The sequence below is a fragment of the Leopardus geoffroyi genome, chromosome D4 (assembly GCF_018350155.1).
Source record: "Leopardus geoffroyi isolate Oge1 chromosome D4, O.geoffroyi_Oge1_pat1.0, whole genome shotgun sequence".
Taxonomy (NCBI): Eukaryota; Metazoa; Chordata; class Mammalia; order Carnivora; family Felidae; genus Leopardus; species Leopardus geoffroyi.
In genome coordinates, this window is record NC_059342.1 from 84,010,778 (window position 1) to 84,030,142 (window position 19,365).

At 50.2% G+C, this 19,365-nt stretch overlaps 1 protein-coding gene and 1 long non-coding RNA gene across 3 annotated transcripts in view; one reads left to right on the plus strand and one right to left on the minus strand.

The window, feature by feature from the left end:
* Positions 1-2,247: 2,247 nt before the first annotated feature.
* GOLGA1 (golgin A1) overlaps positions 2,248-19,365 on the minus strand; it is a 48,969-nt gene continuing 31,851 nt past the window's right edge. For both annotated transcript variants that reach the window (XM_045467331.1, XM_045467333.1), the window contains 10 exons: positions 18,484-18,633; positions 17,879-17,974; positions 11,367-11,456; positions 10,421-10,523; positions 10,147-10,304; positions 9,565-9,708; positions 6,203-6,262; positions 5,435-5,605; positions 4,815-4,901; positions 2,248-3,562 (listed from right to left, as the gene is read on the minus strand). In XM_045467331.1, coding sequence (XP_045323287.1) covers positions 3,482-3,562; positions 4,815-4,901; positions 5,435-5,605; positions 6,203-6,262; positions 9,565-9,708; positions 10,147-10,304; positions 10,421-10,523; positions 11,367-11,456; positions 17,879-17,974; positions 18,484-18,633 — 1,140 coding nt within the window. In that variant the 3' untranslated portion in view covers positions 2,248-3,481. The remainder of the gene's footprint in view (positions 3,563-4,814; positions 4,902-5,434; positions 5,606-6,202; positions 6,263-9,564; positions 9,709-10,146; positions 10,305-10,420; positions 10,524-11,366; positions 11,457-17,878; positions 17,975-18,483; positions 18,634-19,365) is intronic.
* On the plus strand, positions 8,972-11,375 carry LOC123592406. Its single transcript, XR_006709757.1, has 5 exons — positions 8,972-9,088; positions 9,210-9,438; positions 9,616-9,980; positions 10,893-11,120; positions 11,216-11,375. It is a non-coding gene; the product is annotated as an uncharacterized LOC123592406 (long non-coding RNA).

The window sequence follows — 19,365 nt, forward strand, 5'->3', positions numbered from 1 at the left end:
TGGTTTTACTCCTTTTGATTTGTATGTAATTTTGGAGCTTATTTAATTTAATAAAGTGCCGAACATTCAATAATTGGTCTAGGCTTCCAAAGTCTTTAGTTTGCGTGACTGCACTTGGAATCTTTTGGGAGCGCGCCCCAGAAAGGCCCGGTCACCATCTCCTGACTCTGACTTGGCTGTGTGGCAGGAACACTCTTAAAGAAGTTTTTTTGCTTTTATCCTTTTTGTTTTGTTTTGAGAGAGAGCGCGAGCGAGCAGTGGAGGGACAAAGAGAGGAGACAGGATCTGAAGTGGGCTCTGTGCTGACAGCAGAGAGCCAAATGTGGGGCTTCAACTCACAAACTGTGAGATCATGACCTGAGCTGAAGTCAAGATGCCTAACTGAGCCACTCAGGCGCCCCATTAAACAAGTTCTTTTAAAGGATTAAAAGCCAGAAACAGGTAGCAATCATTCTATACAAAAGGAACATTTTGTTCCCTATAACCACTAACAGCCAGCTTCTTTGAAGAGCAAAGATGTCTTTCTGGCCTTTTTAGCACGTGTAACTGCAGTCTGCATTCTATTAAAGGACCCCATTGAGATTTCTGAAGCTCTTCCTGGTCCTGTGGGCCTTGTCGATAGACATTGACCAAAGTGACACAATCCTTTCAATTCCTCTGCAGAAGCTCCACTGTTCTGGGAGGTAGGACTAGGCGGCAGGTTTCATTACATATACTTAAACCTAATCTGGGGAGATTCTGAAAGAAAGGCTCTATAGCCATCCCCCTGCCCCCGCAGTCCCCTTCCCTTTTTTACTTACCAGATTACTGGTTTAGCATAAAAGGATATACTCAGAAACAGCCAGATGGAAGAGATGCATAGGGAACTTGGGAAAGGGCATGGAGCTTCCATGCTCTCTGAGCGTGCCATTCTCCCCACATCTCTGTGCTCCCACCTGGAAGCTCTGTACTGTACTCTTTGAAGTTCGCCTTTAAGTATTAAATATGAGACACAGGGGCACCTGGATGGCTCAGTCGGTTAAGCGTCCGACTTCAGCTCAGGTCATCATCTCACGGTCCGTGAGTTCGAGCCCCGTGTCGGGCTCTGGGCTGATAGCTCAGAGCCTGGAGCCTGCTTCCAATTCTGTGTCTCCCTCTCTCTCTGCCCCTCCCCTGTTCATGCTCTGTCTCTCTCTGTCTCAAAAATAAATAAACGTTAAAAAAAATTTAATAAATATGAGACACAATGTACTAAATTTCATTAGACTATCAAGTAAAACCCACTGTAGTTGCATCTGGATTAAAGAGCTTTAATCAAAAAGTGACACCACAAATGAATTTTCTACAGCAGTCTTAGATAATACAGTTCCTATTTACAACCGGAGAGAAATCCAAATCCAATGCTCATATAAAGGGCTATACATACTGTCTATCACAGAACTTTTTATACAAGTGAAAGTGCATTAAATCACTTAGAATATTTACTCCACTCTTCCTCTTAAAGCTGAAGGAAATTCAACATGCAGGAGGAAAGCCTAATCAGAATGAATCCTCCCGAGGCAAGTATAGGCTGAGTGATGGGTCCCACAACTACACCTAAAGCTGCCGGGGACGTGGCTGGGGCAGGGTGAGACCAGCTCAAGGGCTGGAGAGGCCACGGCAGAGTGGGACGGGGCTCCCGCCGCCGTGTGGTAGCCGTCTGGTGAGCCCTGGACCACCCAGTCTTGGGGAGTCTCCTGGAAAAGCTAAGAAAAGGTACCTGTTCTCCAAATTACAGAACGGAAGGCATTCCTGTTGTGTGTCCCCACCAGGTAAGTGGAAAATATATTCTCCACGAGGGAAAGCCATCTGCAGGAAGGAGCCACGGGAGGAGGTAGGTAACTGGAGAATGGGCCACGGGGTGGCAGACAGCCTGGCTGGGATGAGGGTGACGCTGCCCTTGCTTGGTACTTCCAGGTCTGTGGAAATGTACTAGGTTAACTGCAAATCCGTGTTTCGCCGTGAGATAGATTTTATAGATTATAACCCTAAGCATTTTTGAGAAACATCACTGGATAACTGACAATAAATTTTAGGAGCTCCAGTTATTAACTTATTTTATTTAGCCGGTAAAACTTTTGTCAAACGAAATCAACAGTTTCTCTTTAGATTCCATACTGTGGATTATCCAGGGCAAGCATATTCCCCTTTCCTTAATAATAATAAGAGTTTTTAAAGGTCCCTACCCGAGCCATCTGCACGCCATCAAGTACTGTAGCCGTCTGGGGCCGTCTGGATGCCATATATGGGTGTAGTGTCATCCTAAGTATACAGGGGCAGCCTTAGGGAGAGAGACGGTAGCTCCACGTACAAGGCAGACCGCTTCCCATGTTTTGGTCAAGAACCGGGAGGGGGGCGGGGGGCAGCTGCTGCTTCCTCCGAACGGAGCAGACTGTCCAGGCTGTCCTTAACCGTAGCGAACGTGTGATTAGCATTTGCTCCGTCTTACAACACAGAATTAAGAGCAAAGCAAATGAAATACCACCACTGCTTCAGAGGGAAGCAGAGACCACAGAATGCTGCGGTGAAATTAAAAAAGGGAAAGGAATCCCGATTTTAGAAATAATTTCCTCTTGATGCTCTGATTTGCCTTTAAGAACACCAGTTAAATGGATTTTATAATACAGAGACATGTTTATAATAGCGAAGAATCTTAGCTATAAAAAATAGTTTAAAATGGTTTACCAGCAACCTATCCAAGACAAGTACATTCATTAAAAAGGCAATTGAGTGTATTTGGTGCTAAGGATCTTTTTTTTTTTTTTTTTTTTTTTTTAATATTATCTGCTAGTTTTCTTCAGGAAAATGAGATACTGTCAGAAAGTTGCATATTCATTAATCCACACTGGCCCCAGAGTACCTTAAAGATGTACACATCTGAAGTTCTGGGTGGTCTGACAAACAGGGTGAAATAATGTTTTCTTGAGTGGAAGGGTTAAAAAGCCTCGTCTAACTCATCTGAACCCAAACATGCTGACGGGGAAGGGGAATTTTTAAAAGCCACCCCCAACGAGCTGGCTGTCTGTGGCAGAAGCAGGTGGGTCTGGCCTGCCGGGCACCATTTCAAAGGGCTGTCTTTCCGTCCAGCGTCAGCACTCCGTGGTGGGCCGGGTGCCTCCTCTCTGCCCGATGCCGCCGGCTTCAGCTTCAAGTGCTAACGTGAACAGTTAGAGGGTTCAGGTGCAGACGGGTGCTGGCCAGAGCTGGGAGTTTAGCAGCACTGTGGAAACGCGGGTAGTGCCAGGACCCTCCCGTTTGGTGAGCACAATGACACAGGATCAGCCACCTCCTGAGCTTCAGATCAGTCTGTCGGGAAGGGGGCCTTAAGTCTTGTAAACAATGCTCTGACGCTTGTACAAAATACTGCGGTTACAGTGATTAAAAACCCACCCAGACTGGTGTGTCAGTGTTCTTTTCACAGAAAAAGTGTCATCGCATGGAGATCCATCTGCCGGATTTCCACCTAGGACCACGGGATCCGAGGGTTGGAGATGGACGGCCGGATGCTGCCCTTGGGAGCTGGCTTGGACCCAAACCACGACATCTGCGTTGGAAGCAGAGAGGGCTTCTGAGCATCGGGACTAGGTGCAGAGGAAGCTGAAAGCGCCCCCTCCCTGTCCCGCAAGCACCCAGCGAAGATGCTGGACGTGGCAACCCGTCTACGGGGCCCCGAGCCCATTCTAAGTATGGGAGGGAAGCAAGAGGAAACAGAGTTGACAAGAACAAGGTAGTGGAATTGTACCTAATTTTTCCAGAAAATATTTTTTTGTTTTATCAATTCTGAATATTTTATTTTTTAGTTTTTAAACTTTTTTGGTGTTTATTATTTGTTTTTTTGAGAGGGACAGAGTAAGAGCAGGGGTGGGGGGCAGAGAGAGGGAGACAGAGACTCCGAAGCAGGCTCCAGGCTCTGAGCTGTCAGCACAGAGCCCGACATGGTGCTCAAACCCACAAACCGTGAGACCATGACCCGAACCAAAGTTGGACACTCAACCGACTGAGCCACCCAGGTTTCTTTCTTCTCTTTTTCTTCCTCCCTCCCTCCCTCCCTCCCTCCTTTCTTTCTTTCTCTTTTTCTTTGAGAGACAGAGCGAGCGAGCATGCGAGCGAGTGTGCACAGTGAAGGAGGGGCAGAGAGAAGGAGAGACGGAATCCCAAGCAGGCTCCACGCTGTCAGTGCAGAGCCTGATGTGGGGCTTGAACTCACGAACTGTGAGGTCATGACCTGAGCCAAGATCAAGAGTCGGACACTTAACCGACTGTGCCACCCAGGCGCCCCTGAATATTTTATTTAAAAAAAAAATCTGGGGGCGCCTGGGTGGCGCAGTCGGTTGAGCATCCGACTTCAGCCAGGTCACGATCTCGCGGTCCGTGAGTTCGAGCCCCGCGTCAGGCTCTGGGCTGATGGCTCAGAGCCTGGAGCCTGTTTCCGATTCTGTGTCTCTCTCTCTGCCCCTCCCCCGTTCATGCTCTGTCTCTCTCTGTCCCAAAAATAAATAAACGTTGAAAAAAAAAAAAAAAATTAAAAATAAAAAAAAAATCTGGACGTTGGGCCAGACCTGGGGCTGTTGACGTTAATGACATCAGTGAAAGCGCGGTGGAAACATAAGGCCCGTCGGTGGGTACCGCGCAGACACGTGTGCACAAAGCACGTCCTCAGTAAATACGGCCCAACAGGAGTCCACTGTCCCGTAGCACTTTCTCGGCGGATGATGCAGCTGTGGACGGGCTCACCCGCCAGTGCTGGGATTACTAGCTGGTTCCTAAGAACCAGACAGCAGGCCAGGGAACCCTACCTTATACTCCAGGGTTTCTTTGAGCATGTTCTCTTCCTCTTGTGAGAAGTTCAGCAACACTGACACAGCTTTTATAAGGTGAAAAGCCTGAAACAAAGTTGAGTTTCGCTGCCATGGGCCCTGGGGTGGTGGACGGTGGGGGAGGATCAGGGGGCTTAACTGGAGCACTCCCTGGGTCTGTTCCCGGTGTGTGCTCCCCACGGGTTAGCAAGGACCACGTGGAGGGGGACGTTGGGCTTCCTCGGGTCTGACGACAACGACAGACTTTTCTCCCCTCCATCTTTTCCTCTGGGAACCGGCAAGATCCCCAGGACATCCACGGCAGCCACCCTGCCCTTCAGCAGGATGCGGGCGTGTGGGGCAGACCGTTCCCGGACTGCAGCCTCAGCCTCCAACCCGCGCGGCCTCCCCGGAGCGGACTCCCTTCTTGGCCCCCACCTGCCGGCTGCACCGTCAGCAGGTCAGTGCCAGCTGGAGAAATAACCGTTACGTGTCCACACTGGTGGCCAAATGGGAACGTGGGAGAGGAAGAAAGCAATGGACTTGGTGGGAAGCCACACGAGGCTTGGACAAAGGAACCAGACGCTCAGGACCCAAAAGGCAACTCAGAAACCCTTTACCTCAGACTCTCGACAGGACATGAATTTTAAAACCACGTGTTTAAGGTACTCAAAGTTGATCTCGCGGGCATCAGTCAGGTCAGCATTATTCGTGACGGAAGGAGCCATGTTGGGCATCTCGGGGCCAGGCTTCTCTCGGACCTCAAAGAGCTCACTGTCGGGTCTGATTTTCTAAAAACCCAATGGAAAGATGCTGTGCCAAACCCCTCAAGACAGGTCTGAAAATCACCCGGGAGAGTCACCCGGCTTGAGCTGCGCTCACCCGCTGTTCCTTGGCCTCACCTGCACCACAGTAGGGTGAAAGGGCCCCCGCTGGGAAGGAAGTGCCTGAAGAAGGCTCAGCACCCCCCCCCCCCCCCCCCCCCCCGCAGACGGGGCGGCCTGAGAGGAAGGAGGGGGTTGTCTGGGGAAGTTTGGACGATCCCCGTCCCAGTGTCAGGATGTCTGGGGCAGCGAGCACCCCAAACTGGGCAGAGGTGCCGCTCTCCTGTCTGGGCCTGGCGCTCTGCTGCTCACCTGGCGCACAGGTCGCTGACTTCTCAGCCCACAAAAGGGCTTGGAGAAGAACCGCACGTGCCCCGAGTCACACAGTTACTTTTCAGAGACAGGTTCGAGCTGGCAGGGCTACCGTCCCACCAGCCAACATCTGGCTTCCCAGAGACCTCGCAACCAACCGGTGGGGGGAGAGCATTGTCGAGCGGCGAGGGAACCCGGGAGGGCCAGAGAGCCAGGAAGGGCACAGGCAGTGGGGAGAAGAGGGGAACTTACCAGTTCCTTCTGGAGAGTCTTTTTGAGTTCCAGCATCCTCTGCTGCATCTGCTTTATGGTCTGAGACAAACCCCGCCCCCCGCAAAAAGCCATCTGTTACATGCACATTCCACCATCTTTAAGGTGCCAAGGACAACAGAACAGCCAGCCACCCCCTTGGGACCCTATACACCTGTTATAAGACACGGTCCCGTCTCCTGAGGGGCTCGTGTTGTCACACCTGTGTGCCTCCTGCCCGGGGCCCTCTTCCCTCCTTCTCGCTGCTCTGCACGCACATGCTCTCCAGGCCCCACAAGGGCCACTGAAGCCGTCACATACACTCTGTGGAGCACTCGTGCCCCAGGGCTGCCCCGGCCTCCCCACGGGCTCAGCCCTCAGGACCGCTTCAGGTGCCTGCGTCTGGAAACACCTCTGTACGGTAGACTTGTCCTTCAGAATGAGATTTACGTGCTATGATCCCTCACCACTGCTCCGAAAATACCATTTTCAATGCTTATTTGGAACAGTGTAAACGGTCATGGTTTTTCTGTACTTCTCTATTTTATTTTTAGTGAGTTTAATTAGTATTGAGCTTTAAGTGTAATTTATTACACACTTCGTTAATCACTAAAAAGGCTAACCTCTGTTTTCCCAATGAGAAAATTTACTGTATAATCAGCAATACAGGAAAAAATATTAAACATTTCTCCAAAGTCTCACAAACTTAGTCTTTCCCGTGACCTTCAGGTCTGAGTCAGTGATCTTGCACCGAGTAGCTGGAATTGTGAATAGTGTGTGTTTTTCATTTATCACAGTTTTCATAGCTTTCCACGGTTTCCCTAACTTCTTTATTTTTTAAGTAGGCTCTATGCCCAACGTGGGGCTTGAACTCATGACCCTGAGATCAAGAGTCGTGTACACCACCTACTGAGCCAACTAGGTGCCCCCTTAATTTTAACTTCTAATGTGACAGTAACTCGAGGGGATGCCCCATGCCTTAGGGTGGTGCTGAGCCCCCATTTTTGAACACGGCAGTAATAGCAGCTTCTTCCCTTTCTCTAACGTGTGTCCAGTCTCTCCGCAGGATTGAGATGGCTCTGCCACAGATCCAGCTCCCGTCAAGCACATTAAATGGCTCTAACACATCCCATTTTATAAATGATAATGTGTTGTTTCAATCTGTATTCTCTTGGCTGACCACGAGGCTGGCATTCACCCAAAAGTACATTTGCTATTTTATGTATTTTAAATTTTACCTGATTTTCTAGGATTTTGGTTCACTGATTAACTCATCTAACAAATACTGATTAAATCCCTACTACTGGCAGACGCTGTCCTAGAGGCTGGGGAAAAGCAAGAAGCAAAAGAAGAAAAATGCTCAGGGGCACGTGGGTGGTTCAGTTGGTTAAGCATCCAACTCTTAATCTCTGCTCGGGTCATGATCTCACGGTTGTGAGATTGAGTCCCACGTCAGACTCCTCAATGAGCACAGAGCCCGCTTGGATTCTCTCTCCCCCTCTCTCTCTCCCCCTCCCCCGTGTGCTTGTTCTCTTTGTCTCTTGCTTTCTCTCAAAATAAATAAACATTAAGTTTAATTTTTTTAAATGTTTACTTCTATTTGAGAGAGACAGAGCATGAGCGGGGGAGGGGCAGAGAGAGGTGGAAACAGAATCCAAGGGGGCTCCAGGCTCTGAGCTGTCAGCACAGAGCCTGACATGAGGCCCAAACTCATGAGTCGTGAAATTGTGACCTGAGCCAAAGTCGGATGCTCAACCGACTGAGCCACCCAGGCACCCCAACAAATAAACATTTAAAAAAAAAAAAGAGAAAGAAAAAAATGAAAAATATCTGCTCTCAGGAGGAGAAAATGTCAGTGACCGTACATTACATAAGAAGGTATTAAGAGGCCTGGTAAAGGGACAGGAAGTTCTGGTGGTGATGGTGAGGGCTGCCAAGCATAGTGGGGAGGGGGGGTGGGGAGGTGGAGGGGGGCCCTCCTTAACAAAATGACATCACAAAGGAAGTGAGGGGATTACAGGAAGGATATTCCAGACAGAAGGCTCAGCAAGTACAAAGGTCCTGCGGCGGGAGGGTGCTTGACAGTCACAGAAAGGCAAGGCCAATGTGGCTAAGAGGGGGTGCAGTACAAAGGGTACTAAGGGGCCAAACCACACAGGGCTTTGTGGGCCACTGCAAGGATGTGGCTTATATTTACAGAGACAGGGGAAGTCATCAGAGGGCTGGTACAGAGGTGGTGACAGTGAAACCATTAGAAGCCCAACACCAGCCTGCAGGGAAGAAATGGTAACCCCACCTACGGTGGCAGCAGTGGTGGGGATGAGACGCAGCCCATTTGGGGTATAGTTTGAAGGGAGAGCCAGAAGGATTTGTTAATGGTTTGGATGTTGCTTGTGTAAGAAACAAGGGCGTTGAGAATGATACTGAGATTTTTACTTTTTACATTTACTGAGACAAGAGCAGCCCCCATTAGGCAGCATGGTGAATGTGAAGTTGGGTTTTGGACAGTTTACGCAGATGCCTTTTGGACACTGCCACGGAGACAGACACAATCTAGAGCTCCAGGGAGCTCTGGCCTTGAGATAAGGATGTGGGTGCCCAAAGTGGGCAGTAGAGGCAGGACTCTGAGGGAGCAAATGCCACTTAGAGAGGAGGTCTGAGGGCTGGGTCCTGGGCACAGGGAGTTTGTCTGCTTTTCTGTAGTTTACATTTCACAGTAAGATTAAATGCACATGTGTAAGCGAGAATGAGCATTTTTTCCTTTTGTTACAGACCTAAAAAAATACACACCCACAATCACACTCTGGAGGCCAGAGCAGTGACCAGCCAGCACCCTTAACTTCCCAGCGCACTTGGAAACCAGGATCAAAGGAGCCCCTGCACTTGCAGGTACAGGGGCCTGAGGAGTGGGTGGAATCGGGACATTTATTAAGCCTCTACCAAATACGCGAAATTTCACAGGACAGCTAACGAACTTTCATTTCATACCCCAATGCCCCTCCCCTGCCAGTAAAACCGCTAGAAGACAGGCATCACTGGGTCATTTCACAGCCATCGAAAGGAAGTGAGAGGTAAGGTGATGGGTCCAATATGACCCAGCTGGTGACAGCAGCACCTGTGACATCTGGCCTCACTACTGCCTGAGCGCAAATACTCGGGACATTATCTCAAGCGTGGGGGAGGTGTGAAAGGAAGACTGCACAGGTGGAAGTTCAGGAAGAAGCCCTTCTGGTGAAGAGGTAAGATCTCTCCCAAGAGGGGCCCGGGGGCATCAGCCAAACTCTCGGACAAGGGACTGAACGGTTTTAGGCCCAGAACAGGGAGAGGGCGGGGAGATCAACAGCTGAGGTAAAGCGCACCCTCACCTTGTTTTTCTCCACGAGTTGCTGCTCCAAGTCCTGTTTTTCCTTCTGCAGCTGCCCTAGGTCCACAGCCCCCACCTCACCATTTGGGATTCCCTCTGCAGCCGGAAGCTGGTACGCGGGGTCCTGCATGGCCCTCAAGGCCGCCTACAGGATGGACAAGGCAATGGTCAAGCTAAGCCACAGGTCCATGGGGAAAGGGGCCCAGACTGGTTCCAAAGGTGCGGGCTGATGTGCGGGAACAGGCAGCTAGCTGGCCAGGAACCAAACCTGGGCTGTAGAGATCCTGTCCAGCACCTTCCAGGGGGACAGGCAGCTTTCCGTGCAGCGAGCGTGCTTGGAAGGAAAGGGCTCTACTGAACACGGACACGTGGCGCCACATCCGACGGGCTCCTCAATACCCACGAGCTCCTAGTCAGGTAGGCACCCCTACTTTAAAGAAAGGGAGGTGACCTGCCCAACATCCCGCAGCTAGTGAGCGCCAGCTCTCCTCCCCGTCTTCCCACCGCCTCCTACTGGCAAACTACGGCAGGCAGCCCCGTCCTGCTGCCGTCACACCGGCCCGCGGCTCAGATGGGGACTTACATGAGGCTCGGGAACTGAGCGTGTCAACCCCTGCTCCGGGACGGCCAGTCTCAGCACGTCGAACCCCGCGGCAGCCTCAGACTCCTCCGCCCTAAGGCTCTGCAGGGCTTCCAGCTTGCTCTGAAGCTGGTGCATTTGCAACAGGGCAGAGTCGTGACCTAGGCCGGGCAGAGGGGAGCACCAGTGACTCCTGCTGCTTCAGGACCAGGCCACTTCAGGGCAGGGGTACTGGGTGGGAGCAGGTGAGAGGGCTCGGCAGGGGCAGACTCCTCACCTTTCTTCAGTTGGAAAATTTCCTGCTCTTTCTGGAGAATCACTTCAGCTTTTTCCTGCAGACTCTGCTCCTTCTCATCTACTACAGCTGTGAGGTTAGCAGCCTGGACAGAAAAGCCAACATAAGAGAAGGCCGGCAGCAGTAACCGCATCTCCCCCAAAAGAAATCTCCACTTTTCCGCTACCCAGGGTCCCCCAGGAATCCCTCCCTGAAGTCTATAGCCTCGAACATACCCTAGGCTACCCTTTACTCCTACGGACATAGCACAATTCTGGGGCCAGGGCCCTGCACAGGCCGCCCGCCCCCCACCCCCCCAGCCTACCACTAGCGGGCCTACCATAGATGTGGTTGTTCTGCCCAGCCTTCCCCAAGCTGTCATAACCATGACTTCCGTGTCCTGAGTACCTGTGACATGCCTAGCACTTGATACACATGACCTCATTATGATCTGAAAGGTGTAATTATCCTAAAGTCTTTGCAGATGCAACTGAGACTGGAATTTATGTTAAGGACTCACCGAAGGCCTAGAGTCCATTCCCTACAAGGTCTGGGGCCCGATGCTGAGTCTGTCTTGAAAGGAAGCTTTGCCCACCCTTGTCGCTGAGGGCTCAGCTGTACTGCGTTCTCCAGGGCCTGTGGGCAGCGATGCCCCTCACAGAGTCAGAGCGCAGGAGGCACCAGGATGCCGGCTTTTCCCCAGGTAAGGTTTACAACAGTAACCGGCCATCAAACATCCAAAAAGGCCATCCCGTGGGGTGAGGATTTCTTTATGACGTTTTTCTCCCACCTTCCTAGAGACCTCAGGGTCCTCAATCACACCGTTCCTGGCATTCCTGACACCTGTGTCCACCCCCTGGAGGGGGACACACGGGGAGGCAGGCTGGTCCTGCCCGAGGCTGGAACACACCACCCTTTGGCCCGTGCCTCAGGGTCAAATGGGGCCTACCTGTTGCTGGAACTCTTCCCTCTGCTTCCGCACCTCCTCCAGGGCTTGAGCCATTGCGACACTCACAATTTCTCTTTGGCTCCACTCTTCCTACAATCCAGAAAACGGGTGGGACACTGAGCCCCCAAACGCCTCTCACGGGTGTTTTACTGCATGTTACGTGCCGCCCACTGGGGGAATGCCATCCTCCATCCCACAGATTTTCTTCCTGCTGCCCGAGGGCTCTGGACTGCCCTCTCGCTGCGGTGCTGTCTGTATGCCTCTGAGAGCTGTCCTGGTGTACAACCCACCGACCTCTCCGCACAAGGGCAAACCGCCGAGGCTCGGGGATCCCATGGCCACACCAGCCAGTCCTTGGGCCATGGTTAGGGGACCCAGAACTCCAAGAGAAGAGCTGGTCTGATTAAATCAACACAGAATAGGAAGGAAGATTCTCAGGCCATGTGAATGGACTAGTGGACCGGAACAACCCAATTATGGGAAAAATAATCAGCAATTACTGAATTAAATAGGGCAGGGCAAAATGCCACAGACTCATCAAAATTATCCATTTTATAAGAGAAAAAGGCTCTGGTCCCACAGCTAGGAAGTGGCATTGCCAGGTCTGAAGCCAGCGTCTGAGCTTAGAGCCAAGCCTCTGGATGTTAAACTGTACCACCCAGAAAATTTTCTACATGGAGCCGGGCTGCCTCCCTGGCCTGCCCCACAGCACAGGAACCACCTCCTGACAGACAGACACATCGGTCCTCTTCCCGGAGACGAATGCCGTGCTCACCGATCAACCCCTAGACTTCTCAGGTGCCTACATTCTGGTCAGGGACATCTGTGGTTTGTGTCTACCGCAGATCACACCGTTTTGGGGGATAAGAGCCTCATCACTGCTGTTCCCCACTTCCACCCTGCAGTTCTGGAGGGCTGCCCATGTTGCGGCTACAAGGAGAAGCATGGGACTCAGGCCTGGCCAACTGAAGTACTGCAGCCCCCTGGCCAAACTGATTTGTTCAAGGGGTGGCTCTGTCACCTAAGATGGACCAATCAGAATCCCTTTTTACATCAGAAGCCTTTTTGATAAGCCAAGGAGAAGCCCTCTTTCCTAAGCTGGCATGTCACCAGCTTGGAGCTGCTGCTGTGATGACCACCCGATTTGAAGGCCGCCATCTGTATCATGGGGAAAAGCAAGGCCAAGAGTCTGGGTAACTGACAGGGCAAGAAACAGCATGATGCAGGAAGGAAAGAGACCTGAGGCGCCCCCCACCCCCAAGTTCCAGTCGGACAAGTCTTTCTGGTTCTGGGAGCTACTCAACTCCCCTATGACACCTTTCAATTTGTGTCGGTACAAGTGAGTTGATGGAAGGAGACGCCAGCCTCCTGGCCAGGGGAATTCTGGCTCCTACTGTGGAGTTGTCAGAATTGGCCTTTCTTTGAGTCCATCTCTAGTAGAGACGAGGAAACCTAGCGTCTGAATTCAAAAGGCAGGAGCCCGCGCTGCGCCAGACAATACCCCTCATCGGGGGAGGCAGTGTTGATACAGGAGAAGCAGCGAGTCCAGGCGGCAGGTGGCAGAAGGCTTTTCCGGGGAGGTTTAGAAGAGCTCGGACTGCTGGTGTCTAAGAGGACGGCCAGCAGACAGAGCGCGAGGCAGGAAAGCAGGTCAGGGCAGGAACCAGACTCAAAGCACCTCCATGCCAGGAACTGCATGGGATACTTTTTATCCACGGTCACGCTCGAGCCTCGGGGCAATCCTCTCGAGGTCAAGGGTTATTATCTTCAGTTTTGAAAAAAGGGAAACTAGACTCCCTCAAGAGTCAGCCGGTGAGGGGCTAGGCTGGCACACAGGACGGGGTCTATGTGGCTCTGAAGTCTGTGCTACCGCCAGAGCCGCATGCAACCCAGGACTGTGGGATTCGAGGTTGCCCGGCATAGTCCGGGCTGGCCGCAGGAGCCACCAGGCTACCCACGTGTGGCAGCTCCCTGCACCTGGGAGTGTGTTCCCTGACAGCAGTCTAAATAGGTATGCACCTAAAAATAGTGCTTCAAAACACTTGAGGCAAAGACTGACAACTGGCAGGATTAAAGAGAGAGACAAATCCGTGATCACAGTTGAAGATTTAACACATCACTCTTACTAACTGATGGAACAAGAAGACAAAAAAGAAACATCAGAAAACATAAAAGATTTGGACAACACTATCACCCAACTTGATCTAATTAGCATTTACAGAATGCTTTCCCCTCACAGCAGCAGCGTACTGAAACATTTACCAAAACAGACTCTGTATGACAGGCTGGGCCATAAAACAAACCTCAGTAAACATCAAAGGGCTGAAATCATTTAGTGTATGATCTGCTCATAATAGTATTAAACTAGAAATCCAAGATCGAGAACATTCTGCAAACATCTGAAAATTAACCACACTTCTAAACAGCCTGTGTGCGCCAGTTTTTATTCCCACCTATCGGCCCCACTGCCCCTTTCATCCTCTGCTTTGCGACGATGCTACATCTGGTCTGAGGCTCTGCAAATGACATTTCTGCTCGTCCAGCTGGTTCCATGTGAGCCTCTGCCAACAGGAGGAGCTCGAGGCAGACTGGAAAGCGGGAGAACACAGGAAAAGCCTTGCTCCTTCCTGTCCGCTTCTGTGAGCAGTCTGCACTGCCCTGGCGGTGGCAAGAAGGCACTTTCTTCCCGCAGCCGCATCTGCATCCGCTCTGCAGGTTCCCCAGCCCCCGGGGCTGATTTCACTGGCTGCCCTGTCCCCCCCCCGCCCCGGCACACCAGCGCCCGCTCAACAGCGTCCCCTGCTCAGAGGCCCAAGTGCCAGACCTGTGGGGCCCTTTGTCTTAATTCCTAAGTTTAATAATTCAACCTTCTTTGCTTTGTTCCCTTAGTTGTAGCTGTTTCTGCAGTGGCTACCTTCACAGTATCTTTTGCCTGTTTCAGTGCTGGACTAAAAACTTTACATGAGATCACGAATTCTCACTTCAATAAATGGGTCTGGTTCCTTTATCCTGACTGGACCGTGATGGACACACTGTAGGACAGATCTTCTGGTTCTTTTTGTGTACCTTTATTCTTTCTTATTGCCTTTTATCTTCTGTCCTCCTATCTAGAATCTTCCTCCACCTGAATGATGCTCTCTAGCACTTCCTTTAGGGCAAATCTGTTGGTGACTAATTCCTCGTTTCTGGGTTTTTTTTTGTTTTTTTGTTTTTTTTTAATATGAAATTTATGGTCAAATTGGTTTCCACTCCTCATTTCTGTTTTACTGGTTTTTATAGTTCTACTACCATGCTGTGTCCAGGTACAGACTTCAAAACTTATCTTGGGAGAGCCTGCCTGGCTCAGTTGGAAGAGTATGTGACTCTTGATCTTGGGGGGTCATGAATTTGAGCCCTACATCAGGTGTAGAGATTACTAAAAAAAAATAAACTTAGGGGTGCCTGGGTGGCTTAGTCAGTTGAGCACCCGACTTGGGCCCAGGTTCATGAGTTCGAGCCCCGCGTTGGGCTCTGTGCTGACAGCTCAGAGCCTGGAGCCTGCTTCAGATCCTGTGTCTCCTTCTTCCTCTGCCCCTCCCCAGCTTGCATTCTGTCTGTCTCTCTCTCTCTCAAAAAAACAGAGAAAAAAAAAAACCAAAAAAAAAAAATAATAATAAACTTAAAGAAAAAGGAAAAATAACATTTATCCCATTTGGATTTGTAAGAATTCTCACACCTGTACCTGTGAACTGACAGCTTTCAGCTATTTGGAAAATTCTCAGCTACTGTTGCTTCAATAATTGCTTCGACCTCACATTTGCATTCCCTTCTGGGCCCCCCACTGACAGGTGATCAAACATCTTGCAGCGTCCTGTCTTTTTTCATGTTTTTTCTGTATTTCATTCTGCCTTTTCTTCTGTCTAATTCTCTTATGAGTGCTAATCTGTTGTTAAACATATTATTTTTTAAAACAACCTTCCTGAAGTATAACTGACCCTATGCTGCGCATATATTTTTTTTTTTTTTCAACGTTTATTTATTTTTGGGACAGAGAGAGACAGAGCATGAACGGGGGAGGGGCAGAGAGAGAGGGAGACACAGAATCCGAAACAGGCTCCAGGCTCTGAGCCATCAGCCCAGAGCCCGACGCGGGGCTCGAACTCCCGGACCGCGAGATCGTGACCTGGCTGAAGTCGGACGCTCAACCGACTGCGCCACCCAGGCGCCCCTATGCTGCGCATATTTTAAGTGTGGAATGTGATGGCTTATGGTGAAACCATCACCACAATAACAACCGTGAAAATACTCATTACCCTCCAAAGTTTCCTTGTGCCTTTTGGGTGCCTACTGCATTGGGGTCTCAGCTCTACACTTTCCAGCTCCCACACTCTAATTTGTTTCCCTTTTAAAACTGCTTCCAGGGGCGCCTGGGTGGCGCAGTCGGTTAAGCCTCCGACTTCAGCCAGGTCACGATCTCGCGGTCCGTGAGTTCGAGCCCCGCGTCAGGCTCTGGGCTGATGGCTCAGAGCCTGGAGCCTGTTTCCGATTCTGTGTCTCCCTCTCTCTCTGCCCCTCCCCTGTTCATGCTCTGTCTCTCTCTGTCCCCAAAAAAATAAATAAACGTTGAAAAAAAAAAATTTTTTTTTAAAAAACTGCTTCCATTTAGTACAGTTTCCAAATCTCTGCTGAAATTTGTGATTTTGTCTTTTATGCCTTTAAACATGGTAAGCAATGTAATATCTGAGCCTCTGAACAGGACTTCCTGCTTCTGTACTTGCCTCCTTTCCAGAACATGCTCCACAAAGAACCAGAATAATGATTTTAAGACTTCTCCCATCACTTCTTTGCTTAAAACTCCCAAAGTCTGCTTGCCTGGCTCCTCTCCTCTTCTCCCTGAGCCCACTGAGCAGCAGCCACACTGGCCTTGGTGCTGTTTTCTGAACTAAGTGTTTTTTCTGCCTCAAAGTTTTTCTTTTGTTTTTTAATTTTTTTTAATGTTTATTTTTGAGAGAGACAGAGAGACAGAGAGTGAGACAGAGTGCAAGTAGGGGAGGGGCAGAGAGAGAGGGAGACACAGAATCTGAAGCAGGCTCCAGGCTCTGAGCTGTCAGCACAGAGCCCGATGCAGGAACCGTGAGATCATGACCTGAGCCAAAATCGGACACACAACCGACTGAGCCACCCAGGCGTCCCTGCCTCAGAGCTTTTCTATTTGCTATTTCTTTTTTTTTAATTTTTAATTTTTTAAAATTTACATCCAAATTACTTAGCATATAGTGCAACAATGATTTCAGAAGTAGATTCCTTAGTGCCCCTTACCATTTAGCCCATCCCCCCTCCCACAACCCCTCCCAGAACCCTCAGTTTGTTCTCCATATTTAGGAGTCTCTTCTGTTTTGTCCCCTCTATTTGCTATTTCTTCTGGAATATTTCCTTCCCAAACATTCACATTGCTGGCCCCTTCTCATGACTCAGAGCTTTTGCTCAAATATCACGGAAGCCCTCCCTAACCTCCACCTTCGAGCCCTCTCCTCTCTCCTCTTTGTCCTTCACGCTTTACTTTCTGCACTGCACTTACGACTATTTATCAGTTGTTCATTATCTAGTTACAAGCGCCACCGGGGGGAAATTCTGCCTGTTTTGCTCAATGCCACATGCCAGCACCTACACTAGAGCCCACAGGTACTCCACTGTTTGCTGAAGGAACGCATGAAAAAATATCTGCCACCAAAGTACACGTTTCCCACGATACAGCACTACATCATTAGCACCTAACTTAGCAGAGACTATTACTGAAAGCTTACTTAATGCAGACCCGCAGCTTTGGGTGTTCTCAGAGAAGGTCTCTGCCAAAATATCCACAAGATCTTTGTGTCGTGACCAAGTTGGGCAAGTACTGCAAAGATCCATCATCTAAGGGCTCTTACGAACGGGGCCAGAGGAGGCTGGAGGCCTGTAAGGAAGTGGCAGAAACTCTCTGCATCCAGTTACGTCCAGGGAGTGAAGGGGGCAACGTCTGATTAAAGAATCTGATTAAAGAATCAAGTTCTCAGAAGGGAAAGGGTAACAATCCAGCAGACTGTTTCTCATCTCTACATGTGGTCTCCGACATAAACAGATGGGGTCCTTACGACAAGTTAAGCCCTTGTTTTGCTAATCTCGCTGGAAAGATCAACACCACCAGTGGTTTGACAGCATGACTTTCAGGAAGCTGCTGACGATGACACAGAGGAAGGGCTGGATGCATGAAGTCAGACCGGCACCACCTGGAACTAACTATGGAACTCAGACGAATTACTTATACGTGGAGCCTCAATGACGTTAATTGCACAGTGAGCATAATTCCTCCTCCCACCCTGGATCACGACAGGACTTAATGAGGTGAGATTTCTAACAAATGTCTAAGGGACTGTTGAACAAATGCCAGTTCACGCCTTCTCCACTCTGAGTACAGGACTTTCACTGGGCTGCTCCCAATACACGTATAAAAGATGGGCCACTGCTGTAACACATGGACGCCGTTAGATAAATACCTTGAGCTTCTTTAGTTCAAGTTGGTGGTGTTGCAAAGAACGTTCACATTCATTCTTACTTTCTTTAAGGGCTGCATTTTCTTGCTCCAGTTCTCTCTGCAAATTAAGAAAAGTATACATAAAACGAAAAGGGCGTTTCCCTATTTCCCCTGGGCACAGTCCTACAGACATGGAACCTTTACAAATGCACCCCACCTCCTGTGTCCCTGCAGGGGTGGGAGAGGAGAATGGAAAATTCTCAGCTACCCTCCTCACGAGAAGAAATATGGCACTTGACTCTGACGGTGAGGAATCAGAGAGAGGGAGAAGCCATGAGGGAGGAACAAGAACACTGCAGAAAGAGGGGAGGAGGCTGACAGGATTGGTCAGGAAGCACAAGTCCTTGCGCAGCCCAGAAGAAAAGAAAACCCATCTGTTTGGGGTTTTATAAAAAGCAGCCTTTTTACATCCATTCTCATGAGCAGGTGTCTCGATGGAAAGATAAAAACTGCTCCAAAAAGTGGTTCTCTGTTGAGAGGGAGGCTGGTCTTCTTCCTGTCAACAACCCGGTGGCCCAGCAACGTGTGAACCTGGTGCTCACAAAGCTCACTCCTTTCCTCACGTACCACCTCCCGCTCTGCGGCGGTCTGGTCGGCCACCCGGGCGCTCTCCAGGGCAGCGAGCTGGGCCTCCAGTGTGTGGACGCGCTCCATGCACTGCCGTTCCAGGGCAAGGACCTGCTGCTGTGCCTGGCTGCTCTCCTTGTTTGCGGCGGCCTGCAGAGGACAGTATTCATGGTGACAGTGAGGACCTCATCCGTTCTGTCCCTTGGTGACCCAAAGATGGGTGTCCAGTGGAAACAACTCTCCTTCCTGCTCTCTGGCCTGGGCGCTGCTGAGGTCTCCACCTGCAGCCCTGCCGGGCACCCCTGGCCTATTCAGGAGCTAGAGTCTGGGACTGGTCTTGGTGCTGGGAGGACAGCTTAGGGCACCAGTCAGTCCTAAGATACAGCCCTCCTTCACCCTACTTGGTACTGCCCTCTATGGCTGAGGCTTTTCTTGGGGAGGCAATATGTATCTTCCTCAATTTATGACGGGGTTACAATCCGACAATCTCACTGTAAGTTGAAGGTATTAAGTCAAAACAAGCATCATAGCTCAGCCTAGCCTACTTTACTTTTTAAAGATTTTATTTTTAAGTAATCTCCACACCCAATGTAGAGCTTGAACTCACAACCCCAAGATCACGAGTTGCATGCTCTGCGGCCTGAGCCAGCCAGGTACCCCAGTTCTGAGCATTTAGAGTAGGCTAGGCCACGGGTGGCTGAGTGGCTCAGTTGGTTGAATGACTGATTTCAGCTTGGTCATTCAATTTGTGATTCGATTTGTGAGTCTGAGCCCCACATCGGGCTTTGCACTGATAGCACAGAGCCTGCTTTGGATTCTCTGTCTCCTTCTTTCTCTGCCCCTCCCCTGCTCACGTGCATTTTCTAAGATAAATAGATAAAA